The 13,577-nt window shown below is 34.1% G+C and overlaps 1 protein-coding gene across 4 annotated transcripts in view; it reads right to left on the bottom strand.

Annotated features, from left to right (window-relative positions):
- Nucleotides 1–13,577, bottom strand: part of RB1CC1 (RB1 inducible coiled-coil 1) — a 68,748-nt gene that overhangs the window by 4,377 nt on the left and 50,794 nt on the right. For 3 of the 4 annotated variants that reach the window (XM_027899428.1, XM_027899429.1, XM_027899431.1), the window contains 7 exons: nt 10,922–11,081; nt 8,697–8,805; nt 8,339–8,579; nt 6,709–6,760; nt 5,626–5,673; nt 2,380–2,438; nt 451–587 (listed from right to left, as the gene is read on the bottom strand). In XM_027899428.1, coding sequence (XP_027755229.1) covers nt 451–587; nt 2,380–2,438; nt 5,626–5,673; nt 6,709–6,760; nt 8,339–8,579; nt 8,697–8,805; nt 10,922–11,081 — 806 coding nt within the window. The remainder of the gene's footprint in view (nt 1–450; nt 588–2,379; nt 2,439–5,625; nt 5,674–6,708; nt 6,761–8,338; nt 8,580–8,696; nt 8,806–10,921; nt 11,082–13,577) is intronic. The other variant, XM_027899430.1, reaches the window with a different exon arrangement.

The raw sequence follows: 13,577 nt of genomic DNA, 5'->3' as shown, positions 1-13,577 counted from the left end.
AGAAAAAAAGGTTTGGGTCTTTTTCTCCTAATCCATCCTCAGCAAAAGACCCTTGTCTCAATAAAACTGAGACACTACATTTTGTCTACATTCGTGCTACTAAATGGTTGAAGTAACCTAAGGGGAATATTAACATACTCTGTTGTGTACAAAATTGGCATTTTCTCCCCCCTCTGCCTTTTTTTTTCTACCTTCTTTAAAGATGCAGATATTTTTCCCTATTTTTCCAGGATATTAACATCTACATAACTTGATTAAAAGTGCTCTGCCTTGAAAAATATTTCATATTAGAACAAATAGCAAAAGCTACAAAGATAGCTGACAACTACCTGTATCACATGCTTCTCGTATTTATCGCATATGTATTTATAAAATAGCTTACTAAGAGTTAGAAAGTAAAGACCGTTTTTTGTAGGAGGAGTTAGTAATAGGAAAAAATCTGACACTTACCACACTCACCTGGTTTGAGATCCAGTGCAGCAAGGGACTCTGAGTGCAAGAAATACAAGGTTGGACTAACAGTAAACAACACATAGTTGTCATGCCTTTCGTCCAAGATAATGAGAACCAAGTCGCCAACCTGAAAACTGGGAAAAAAAAAAAAATCACAGAACTTATATTAAAAAAAAAAAAGCATAGAATCTTAAAACTACATTAATTACACTATATTTTTTCACCATGTATTGCACAGACTGAAACTTAGTTGAAGAGTAGCACAGACGTTTCTACTTGCTATGCCAACAGATATACATTTTATATTTTCAAGTCAACAAAACCAGGCTACCTTTTAAAAAATGTTTTTGAAATGTACTACATCAATCAGCTCAAATTATTTTTTCAAAAGAACTAACAGTTATGTTTACAAAAAAAATAATCAGACATGCCTAACAGAATAAAGTTTCAATTTTGTATTATTTCTATTCACCCAAAATTAAGGTAAGCATCACTATAGCAGGGTTTATAAACATTCTTCTGATTTTTTTTTGAAGTTAATTCGAACACAGAAAAATACAGCAAGATACTTATGTACTTTTCAATATTAAAATTTTAAGCACACAAAGAAGGGATGGAGTGTCCATCTTTAATCAAAGGGTTAAAAGCAAAATAAACACTGTGGTGACTTTACATAAAAAATTTTAAAAATCTGCTTCTTCCCAACACCAGGGTATCATAAGAAGTCAAGTTCTCATGCCAAGCTTCAGTAAAATACTTCAAAGAACTTTCTCTGTCTCCAAACTTCTTTTCCACAGTGCAAATGCATTGCAAGTAAATTATTTAGTCATTAATGAAATGAGTTCTAAAATAGCTACAAATTAAGCATTGGATCATGAGGGGGGCTCTAAGAATAAATATTACTAGTCCTCTGGGGATGGCGGACGAAGTGGCAAAGAAAGCAGAGAACTCTTCTCCATCAAAGGAGACTATAGATACATAGTCAGAGACAGATGAGTAAATCTAGAGAAATTTAGCCCATTTTCTTCAAAGTTCACTTTTGGATTAAATAAACAATATTCCAAGCTTTTCTGACTGGACTTATTATGAAGACTGGCTATACTGGCTTAAAGACATCTCTATGGAAAGATGACTTCTTTCACAACGTTCTCCTCCAAAATGACTACCAAGAGAGTTACCAGAATATTCAGATTCCCAAGGGAAAAACTGATACTTCACACACTGACCTTTTTACAATAAAAATGCAAACTGGTGCAATTCAGAAAATATGAATCAAATAATCTGTGCTCGTTTTCTTTCCAAAAAGGTTTCTTATATTCTGATATAAAGTCTGATATTAAGAATTTGTCTGTAGCTTTCATATTTTGCAAGAAAACTTCTTTTCCCAGCAACAATTCTATCTGCAGCTGCTAACAGATTGATAATACCTAACAAAATGTTTGAGTTGATTTAATTTCATTCTGTCAGGATAAGCCAAGAGTTTTGAAGAATTCAAGAAAGTAGAACTCCTCTTGTAATATAATTCAGCACTATGCATATTCAAAGGTGAACAGATTTCCTTCTACTTTCTCTTTGCATGACTTCAAGGTTACAGACAAAGAATAATCTAAGTGAAAACTCAGAAAGGATTCTAGAAATCCCACGAAGTATTACTGATATGAACTCTGTAAAGAAAGGTACAAAATTCAAGAAAGTCACTGACACAGAGAATTCAGAAAGGTTAGTTTTTTGTTTGTTTTTTAGTTTTCTAAAATTTGATTTATGCTCAACTGGGATAGTTCGATAGCTGCTGGCTGAAATACAGAGAAGATCTATAGATCTTTTCACCACAGAACAAGAACAGAAGAATTGTGATATTCTTTGACTACACACTTATTTTATTGAAAGCATATTCACCTGTTGATACGAAAATGAACATGTACTTACTCTCTAATTGCTATTTTTTCAGAATGTCTTGAGGATACTGACGACATGCTTTGGGACATCTACAAAAAAAGAGAAAAGCTATAAAGTATTGACAAGTCATGATGAAATGTACATTACAGGTAAGAATACGGTAAGATAATTTTTGATTTCAAACAGCGTCTAGTCTTGCAGATTTTACATTCACTCAAAAAACAGCCTACTTTTGTCAACCTGTTTTGTAGCGGGTTTGGTTGTGATTTTCATTACTGTACCTTTTTTTTTTTAATAGTTACATTTGATTATGAAAGTTCTTGCATAACAGACTTCTCCCTCATTATTTAAAACCAAGAAGGGCTTTCCAGATCAGTGCCAGTGAAGATTTATTCTGAGCATACACAAGGCCTATGATACAGTTGTGCATGTAGAACAGAAGCCACTGGCACTGGAAAAGGCTGATAGTAGAACACTGAAGGTTAAACATATTTCTTAAAATTAAACTCTAGATGTTGAACTCAATATGTTTTCTCAGTTTTTCTAAGCACTGCCACAAAATCTGAAGTTTATTGTAATAAGACAGATCAGCACTCCCTGGAATAAAAATGGAGTCAGATCTACTAAGACCAGATAAAGGCTCAGTTATATGAGGTTTTGAACATAAGAATTCTCCTATATTTAAATCCATTTGAATTAATTAATACTGGCACATGGACCAACTTCAATACGAAAAACTAGACCTAAAAATGAATGTAAGTGTATACAAACTTTTTACAGTAACTATGAAGACAAGAAATGAAAATGGGTAACACTATTTTCTGTCTACGAAAGAATACCTGGCCCACAGGGCAGGCAAGTAGCTAGAGAAGCTGATCTGATGTAAATGTATCCATTTCATTACCCTCTGGTAACTTCCTTACAAAAGACAATTCATAATTGCTCTGGAGAAACTCCTGACCAGAGGTCCTGCAGATTTTCCATTCATTCCTACTTCCTGGATTATTTATACAAGCTATTCAAATCTAGATTGCTCACACTTGAAGTTTAGCACGATTTTTCTGCTGTACCTCAAATATTGTTCCCTACACCATATTTCCTATTGTCAATCTTGCCCTCTGCCTTCCTCAGAGGCAGTACCAGCCTGTCTTCATATGAGCTTGGAGCCTTTTCACAACTCACTTTCTGCATTTTTTCAAAGAATGAGTCCAAATTAAATCCAGTACAATACAAAAAACTCTCAAATTCTGATGATGCTTTCAGCAGTTTTCTTTAGAGGATTCAAATTCACAGGGTTTTTTTGTTAGAGGCTGCATTTCTTTGTCTTATTCACATTGTACTTTTCTTTCTTGCAAAAGCTGCAGCTAGCACGAACATTATCAAATTTGCCTTGATTGCTCAAAAAAGTGTCTGAGAGTTCTCTTCAGATATTAAGATCAGAGGTTTTCTTAGTATTTTTAAAAACTAGAATAAGTGTTAAACTAAAATGCAAACTAGCCCGATTTCTGTATTTTTCCTTAATTTCTAATTTAAAGAGAAACAGAGCAAATTAGAACATTGAGAATATTTCCATTAAAACTTAATAAAGAATGTTTTTATGGGTACGGTTCTTATAGCCTTTACACAGAAAAAAAGGTTCCCTTTCTCAGTAATTCATATAATATTTAAAAAAATCCTGTAATAACACTCCTAGGACTAAAAGAAGTTCCTTTTTATTTTTTATTCTTTGCAGCACAAGTTCTGCTGCAAAAGACAGTGATCCACAGAGATTTTCTTTATTGTGCAGAACCCCTTTTAAGTTGCATATCTGAAGAAGTTTATAGAAATAAACATTGATATTTAAGTGTTGATCTATGTTTCAGTTTTATAAGTGCATTGAGAAAGAGAGGGAAAAAGGATGAAAACAAAAATAAAAATAAATTTATCTATAAAAACCAGATTATAATTAAGGAATTGAAATGGTATTAATTTCCTACACACAGTTAAAAATAAAATTTGAATTTTTTAGGGACCAATGAACTGCCAATTTCTCCTACATGGCTTGGTATTAACCATAACAACAAAAAAGAATCTTCTATTTTCTTGTACACCACATCATCTTCAATTTTATGTTACTCTGAGATGACAAGGGATCAAAAATTTAGGAAATCTACAAAGGTTTAAAAATATGCCCAGTGTGTTTTGAGTTTCATTGTAAAAAACTACACTGAAATAACTTTTGTGCACTTCATTAACAATTGGAATAAAAATATTCTTTAAAAAAGATGCTTTTAGGTGTCTTGAAATACTTTCTTACACCCTGAACAAATATAACAAATATAAGGTAGCTGACTTGGAAGGATGCTCTCCTTGAGCTTGTCATTAGAGTGGATCTTTTGAGTGAAGTGGAGATTAGGGGCCATCTTGACCACAGCGACCACAAAGCGATCGAGTTTGTCCCTCTGCAGGGACAACAGTTGGACTTCATGGCCCTTGCGGGTCTCTTCAAACTTGACATTTTTCACAGAATATGCTAACTTCTACTAGAGAAGCTTATCAAACACTTTTGCTATGAAATGTAACCTCCAACTGCACAGATATCAGTTTCTACCACACTTCTACATATCACCCATCACTTAAAGAAGGAAAGATCGCCATGGCCAGTCCAACCAAACCACGTGTCTTGTTTCCCAAACACATAGTAATTTCTTAAAGACTTAAAGTTAAGACCAGCTAGCAAGGATAAGCAGAAGAAGGATTCATAACACAGGAATCAAGGGTGATTTGACACCATATTCTTTCTCCTGCCATAGGCATTTACTATTACTTAAGCACTTAAGACAATGGCTATTTCCATTTCCAGTGGCTAGGTAGAATTAAAAGTTTCACACCTTACAGAAATGACAGGTGTAGTTTTCCCAAAACAATCTCTACATTAGTGCTAACACTCTTAGGCTTAATGTAACTCTTGTAAACTGGTCAGCAACTGGCTGTTGCTGAAAAACTAAGCCATGGAAATAAGCTCTCTGAACCCCAAGCCTGAAAGTTCTATGTTTTTTTCTGGAAAAACTCCGTTTCTCTCCAATCCTGATAATTCCCATCCTGTGAATCTTTTCCATGAGAAGACTGCTAAGCTTAGTAACATAACCTTTCAGATGTACCTTACTTACCTCTTGCCTTAACATTAAGAACACTTTTGAAATTAATACATACACATTTCTAGATTTTATCAAATTTAACATTTTTCAGCTTTCACTTTTTCACAAGATTTAAAACATGCCTTGCACAAATACTCACCAATCTTTGATTTAATCTCTTATTTTCCTCTTCTTTCAACTGCAAAGTCTGAAAGAAAATCTCATCTGATGAGCTAACTAGTATACTTTATATAGTACAAACATTTAAAAAAAGTTTTGATGACTTATACAATACTACAACTTTCAATTCTAAAACAATTCTTATCAAAACGTATTCTGAATAAAGACAAAAAATTTTGAAGTCTACCAATTATCCCAGTGCTACAAAATCCACTACTAAGCTGTATTAACCTCTACATTTATACTTTTCTTTCAGTTAGAAAAACAAATCACTGATAGAACAGCAAAAGAAATGTAATATATTACTACAGTAAAGCCCATGACAAATCCTTTATAATCAGATGACAGAATAAAGCAGGTAAGCAATTCTGTCAGTAACATCCAGGCACTTGCATCATAGAATGCCACAACCCATTAAGAAAACATTACTGTTCTCCATCTGGTTGGAGATTTTAGTCCAGATGATCCTAGAAAGCTGAAAGCTAAGGACACTGTTGCTTTGGTTTTTTACAGCCAACTTTAAAATTGCAACTGAGATGCAGTTAGATACGACTGGATGGTTAAAATTTCCTAGAATCTGAAATATTCTAGTGTAACAATTAGGGGTCAATCTCACCTTTTTGCCAGGATACAGTCTAAGAGAAATTTTTCATTTCCATGAGAAAGCAGTAAATCAATCTTAATTCCTGTCCAGCTGCTTTCTATGTCTTAATTTGAAAAAGTAATCACAACATTTTTTTTTTACTGCAGAAATTCTCTGGATCAATGTCACCTGTCACTTCTAAGAAGAAATATTACATCTGAGTCATCCACACTAAAGCCTACATAAATAGAACAAAACCAAGCTAGGTCAAGAAAAATGTACTAATACTTCTCTTGAATTACTTTGGTAAATTATACTGATCCAAAAAGAGTACCATGAAAAAACATGCCCTGAAATTATATTTCTAATCCTTGCAGACACTGTCTTGTATCAGAGCATATAACTGATGACCGCACAACTTCACACACACATATTTATAAGTAATTAGTTGTAATACAACCTCCCAAACAATCTACTCACTCTTTCTAACAACATTATCCTCTGCTTTTCTTCAGACATATGGACATTTTCACTAAAAGAGAAAGAAAAGGGACAGGTTAAAAATGAAATTCTTTTTCATGATCAGAAATATCTTTTCCACAGCCCCCCCACCTTCACTCAGTCAAGTGTACTATAATATTTGCTAGCACAGATGGAACAGCATAGAAAGATACCTTAAGAATCAGCACTGACATTTCTGGCATGTTTTGTGGGATTTTTTTTTTTTTATATTCTTTAAAACAAGGAGCTTCTCTGTTGCAACAAGCTAGTGTATTTTCAGTCACTGGTTAGTCTATCAAGTTAGATAGGGACATTTCTTGGTATTATTCAAGCCATCAGGATGAAAGATACAGCTCCAAATGCTTTGACAGTTAACCCCTAATAGTGCAGTTCAGCTCTATGATGTCATATTTTCCTAGTCTGCAGTTTAAAGGCTACTGGGGAGTAGTTTAGAGTGCCCTGGTACTCTTTCCAGTGCCCTAGTACTCTTTCCTTCTTCCCTGGTACTGTTTCCATTTATCCGTGTCATAACTGAACAGTGGGTCATCATAAGACAATACTCACATCCCAATAAAGAAATTTCTTAAGAACATAGAGACCAATTCCTAAAACAATTAAAACATATTTTAAAAGCAGTTTAATAGGTAAGAAGCAATGCATTTTATGGTCTAAACTGATGTGCTTGGGAAAAGAAAATGGACAAGTTTTGGGACGAAACATGTAAAGCAAACTGGTGAATAGAAATTGTAGCAAATTATAATTAAGCCATGCTAATCATCACCTCATTTCAGCTAAAAGGCTGTTTAGCTCCCATGTAAGAAGTCAATATAAACCTGTAATAATTTCTGTCTATTACCTGACTTTTAATATATTGAGCCATAATATTTTTGTTCAGAAACTTACCTTTATAATTTTTTTGGTAAATCTGTTTTGAGAGTTCAGGACTAGAATGACTGCTGTAAGAAACAGCTCTCCTTCTAAAGACAGGTTACTTCCATGTTTTATTATCAGTGCAAGTTTAGTTTGGTTGGTAACAACTGTTTTCATTCCCACTTCCACAAAACTATTTAGTTCTCTGCGTATGTGATTCTGGGTTGGGGCAGCGTAGGTCATGATGGACACTGATTAAGTGAATGTAGGTGTATCTGACAACTCTGCTTTTGTTGCTCTAGCAAAAACCTTGTGTGTTTCCCAGTCAGGTTCATTGCTTCTGTAAAAGCTATAGAGGAGAAGTCTGTTCAGAAAGCTAGCGGCATGAAAATGAGAGATCTATGTCCCATAATATGTAGCCACCCAACTCATTCACTATCTCAGTTCTCTTCTGTCTAACTTGCATTTTGTACACTTAAATCTATTTTTTCATCTCATGACTGTGAAGCCAAGTTTCAGCTTTAAGCTGTATTTTTATAAGTCATCAAACCCACACATTTCTGATGACTGTGACATCACAATTGTATGTTCATGTACTTTTAAAAGAATAATTTTAGGAAGCACATTAAATGCAGACAGAATGTTAACATGCCTATTTTTACTCCCCAACACCCAACAGTGTACACTTCTAGAATGAGAGTGTGCTTTGTGTATTACTACTACAGCACCCCATACTTACTGCACAGCCATCATACTGGTTTCCATTGTGGAGTCCATTCTCCCTTCAGCCCCAAAGTCAGAAACCAGTCTGTCTGTGTCAGCGGGAACATCAGCTGCACAGGCTCCACAAGCTTCTGATGCTGCTGCAGAGTAGGTTGATGGGGAAAAATTACTACTTCTCAGTTTATTAACTTCTTCCTCAAGCTTCTTCTTCTCTTCAAGCAAGCGAGCTCGGTCTTCAGAAAGTGTTTCAATCAAATCTATGACACAAACAGAAATGCTTTTGATAACAGCAAGCACTAAGGATCAAAACCAACCTGCTGTGAATGGAACAGTCCTATTAGAGAGGACAAATACTTGTTCAGAGCTTTGCTTACCCTTATCTTTTTCTTGTTGTTGTGTAAGTACTTTTAATTTGTCACTAAGATCATTAATTATGTTTTCTTTTTTCATTTTCTCTCTTGCCAGAACAGTGTTAAAGTTGGTCTGAAAACAGAAAGAAATCATTACTGAAATAAAAAATGTACTGTATAATCGCTGTATATATAATGACATATAAATACACCACTAGAATAAAAAAGTACAAAAGACAGCATATATTTCAATTTTCTAAATTATAATCAAACGAGGAATCAAAACTTGTTTACTTATTGCTTTGGGAAAGAGATAAAATCTCCGCAACATTTTGATATTTCTCTGTAACAATTTTTTTAAATTAATTTTATTTTAAACCCTCTCGTTCGCCCAGGCCCAATACACACAAATAATAAAGAAATCATTAAAAAAAAATAATTTGTAAGTTGCTGTTTTTTTCTTTAATTATAATACTTTACATTTCAGTTAATGTAAAATAGATGTATGTTTCATATTTAAAACAGTTACTTTAAGGACTAAAATTATTAAGACAAAGCTGAACTGAATCAGGATATGTTACATACAATAACAAAGAAAAATATTAATATACTATAATCTAAAAAAACACATTTCAAGTCATGCATTAATTGCTCAGGAAACAATTCATTAATGCAAAAGGTATACAGGAAGCCTGGTTAATAGTTTGAATAATTGAACATAAAAGAGGTCAGCATAGCTGTCAGTGCCGATCCAACAACTCTTTCTGTTTATTTAATCTTCCTACTCACCATTATTCTCTCAGCCCACTTAGTGTGCTGCTGAAGAGAGACAAAAACTACCAACACCATCTATCAAAACGTTATTTGAAATTAATTTCACTTTTTCTGTGAATTTTAAGATTGTCTTGACCTACCCCTACCAACTCTCAGTCTTAAAATGGAAACCATTTGTCAGGCTACACACCTTCCATAGTGCACAGCAGCCTTTGGCACATACCGGCATAACAAAACTATCACACCACAAATGTAAGTAACACCTTTAAGAAAATTCCATAGAGGAAACAAGCAACAACAAAAAAGACAAAGGTGGGGTTAAATTACCACACTGATTATTGAATATTTTGGGTAACTGTCAGCACTGACTAATATACCATTTTTCTGGTTTTAAGGTATTTGTTTGCTTTGTTGGGGGAGTTTGTTAATAATAAGTTTCAGCTTTCCCCAGAATTTGTTGTGAATGCCTCAGAACCTTCCCTTCCATGCTCTGCTGCAAAAATGAAGAATATTATTAGACAATGAGGAAAATGGAATAGTAAGGAATATTATGACGGAAAATAAATCTAATAGTTACCCACATAGGAAAAAATTCCTGTTAGATTTACTATGTAAGGCTCAGTATTAATGCTTGCAGTCCAAGAATTTCAATTATATTAATTTTTTATAGCTGTCTTCAATTTTGTGTTCTATGCACCAAGTGATTCATAGCATTCACCAAGCTGGCTGATCACTACCCTGTTTCTTTGTCCTTATTTGATCCTACCAGAGCTAGAGTAAGCAGAGGTGCTTAAAACAGAAAATCCTTTCTCAGTGTTTCAACGTAACAAAGCTGTAGATAATAGCTGTTGCTAACAGAGATTTAAGAACTCAAGGCATTTTGCAATGAAGATGTGTGGTTACAGATATAAAATATTAATCCAGTGCAGTGTGATTTTGTATCAAGGTGTGGAGTACAAAGTGTTTCTAAGTTCATTATGTAAAATACAGCGTTAGTTTTAAACCTAAAACACAACCTGTCCAGGCAAAAAAGGTATAAAAGCCAGTGAGTCGCATTCCAAATCAATCAGTATATCAAATATATAGCGTTGTCCAAAATTTTGTAATAACTGGTATCTTTCTGAACTTAAAGAGATGAATGAATAAAAATTTCAAGTTAAAGTTGTCACAAAAATTGGATCTGGATATTCCAGTTGTTTCTTTGTCAGGTTTTTATTTTTGGTTTTGTGGATTGTTTGTTTTTTGTTTTGGTTTTTTATTTGGTTGGTTTTGGGGGTTTTATTTGGTTTGGTTTTTTGTTTGCTTTAATGCTTAAGTGTTAGATTCCATTAACACATCATATCCTGGCTCAAACTTAAAATGTAGAAGTGTTACACAGCAAAAGGGGAAACCCTACTGCAATTTCAAAACAGCAAAAGAACATATAATTGTCACGGGAGCAAAAGCAAAAAAAAAAAAAAAAGAATCAGCTTTACCTGCTGTTCTGCAGTGAGTGATGTTCTGATGTTCTGCATTTCTTCATTCTTTCTTTTCTCTTGCTCTTCAAGTTGCTCCAAGAACTTCATTTTTTCTTCCTGAAGCTTCTCTTGAAGTTCAGCAACTAAAGTTGATTCAGCAGATGATTCAGCAGGAGGACTTAAAAGAAAATGTTCAGGCTTTAAATTTGCAGCATATACTGAGTCCCAGAATACATGACATAAGCAAACACACAAAAGGTCAGAAGTGCATTGCGAGACATTATTTCTGAAATATTTAAAAGATATCGTATTACAGTTATGTCACTAATACTCTTCAATTCTACCTTTTAATCATGAGAATCTCAGCAATTCTTACTCTTGGGCATTCTGTTTGTTTAGTGCACCATGCTGGCGAACTGAAGTTTCCTTGAGGGGGAAGGCTTTTGTTTACACTTTTTTAAATACAACAGAAGGTGTGGAAAGCGGTAAAAAAAAACCCAAAAAACAATCAACTTCATGAAGATTCTTAGTATGTCAAAATGCGACACCTTCAGAACTATCACATAATGAAAACAAATCAGCAGTAAATCTGATGCTTAGGAATCCAGAGACAAAACTCAAAACTCTGGATTGCAAAATCTGGAGGACAGTAGTAATCATAAGGGAAGGAAAGCACCAACAGTCATGGAGGCAGGAAGGATAATGACCTTAAATGGTTTTTGAAACAGACAGTGTTACATAGGCCAAGTATTTTCCATCACTGAGGTAAAACACTAACAATGCTCTTCAGAATAGAGAAATGTTGCCCTTTGTTGGGCAACATTTGTGAAAACCAGTATTATTTTAAGTTTCTATTATTCCTCTACACCAGAATCATATTTAAATCATATTTAAACCCAAATCTTTTAGCTGCACTAAACCAAAACAGGAATCATTTGCCTCTCAAATGGGCTGCCTGGACTACTGACTGCAAATGACAGCCAGGTAAGAGATGTTCTTCAAAGAATGCTCCTACATTACCAGTTTCTACAGCTCAGCGCTGTATCGGGCTTTAGGTTTACACATTTAATCTGCAAAGGTCTCGACAGCTACAGCAATAGTGACAACGCCTAACTTTATTATTATTTTCAAGATACCAAAAGCACATATCTTCAGGTTGGGGTTTCTTTGCAAGTAAATACTGTACTACTCAAAGATGAAAGAGGTTGTATTTAACAATGTATCTTCAGTATGTGCCCATGTGGTAGAACAGTGGCAGCAAACTGTTATGCAGCAGCTAAGCACTCAAAAAGCCCTTAAGAAGCTGTAAATAAAAGACAGCTCTGAAAGCAAACTGAAGTTCTTATAGAGGCAAAACAAGCTTTGATATTCCAGAAATCAGAAGTAAATTAAGCAGAGAACAAAGTACGACATGAAAAACCAAGGTAAATATTTTTTTTGTCCCACAAAGAAAACATTTTTGGGCTTGATTAAATTCCAATTTATTTCTAAATGAAGCCTAGCTAAGGGAGAGAGCACGTGTTCTCTGGAGAATATTCTCTACTGCAGAAGTGACGAAAGTGGATAGACAATACTAAGGTTGGAAAATACCAAAACAGTAATTCCTTTTTCAAAGCAGTCAGGATTCCTATTTTATCTTTAATATCCTTTGCAATATTATAAATCTTTTAACCGATCAGCAAACTGCTTAACAACAAAATCATCAGAGAAATTGTCATTTTCAGTTGGCTAGTGCTACATAAGGTATATAGGAGAGTTACAAAAGCCCTGTAGTTTTATTATCTTTCCTAATCAAAACCACTTGATTTTCAGACACACTAAACCACATTAATTTCCATACAGTGGTAATGCACGGATCACAAACACTTCCTTTTTGCATCCAAATATTTTTTTAGTTTACATGAGTGTTCAAAAACTAAACTTCTGACACCAGTGTTATACTCCAGTCAAATGTAACAATACATCTCTGTCTGCGCCTTTTGAAAGGCTAATGTAACATTACTCTTGCAGAAAAGAATGTTTACCTGGCAAACATACAGGTATGTGCCAAATAAAAGTTGGTTTCTACCAATACAGCTTAACCGCTCAACTATGACTGAGGATAACAAGTCATCTTGAGTCACTGACATAACTAGGGGTCGAACAACTAAACAATGACTTGGAAATATTAACACAGATTCACTCAACATACATGCTCTCTGGAGATAAAACAAAGCATGCCTCGATTCCTAGAGAAAAAAACTAACAGCAGAATAAAGACATAAAATAAGGAGGCAACAAATATTTCAGTGTCACACTAAAAATCAAATTACTTGATAGAACTTAAACTAACAGCACTTCTTTAGACTGAAGCAGAAAATATTTCTTTGAAATAAGTTATTATCTGTTTTATCCAGTTTGGATAAGAAGACACACAGCTGTGCTCAGAAGTTCAAATTTAAGTGTAGGTGGATTTAAAAAGTCTGATGACACAGCTACATCTTTTTCCTGTTGAGTCAAGTTTTTCAAATTTGTACAGTGCATAAATACACAGAAAAGGAAAAGAACATAGAATTTATCATTTTTCTTCTCATTTCATCATATTTCATTGAGAGAATATTTTCTTCAAGTAAGAAGGGCTGTTAAGTTTCATTATATCCTAATCTTAATTCAAAGAATGTGATATTACCTTGAT

The sequence above is a fragment of the Empidonax traillii genome, unplaced genomic scaffold (genome assembly GCF_003031625.1).
Source record: "Empidonax traillii isolate 1590-97213 ecotype Southwest subspecies unplaced genomic scaffold, ASM303162v1 scaffold667:size605846, whole genome shotgun sequence".
NCBI lineage: Eukaryota > Metazoa > Chordata > Aves > Passeriformes > Tyrannidae > Empidonax > Empidonax traillii.
This window is presented reverse-complemented; position numbering and strand designations above follow the sequence as displayed.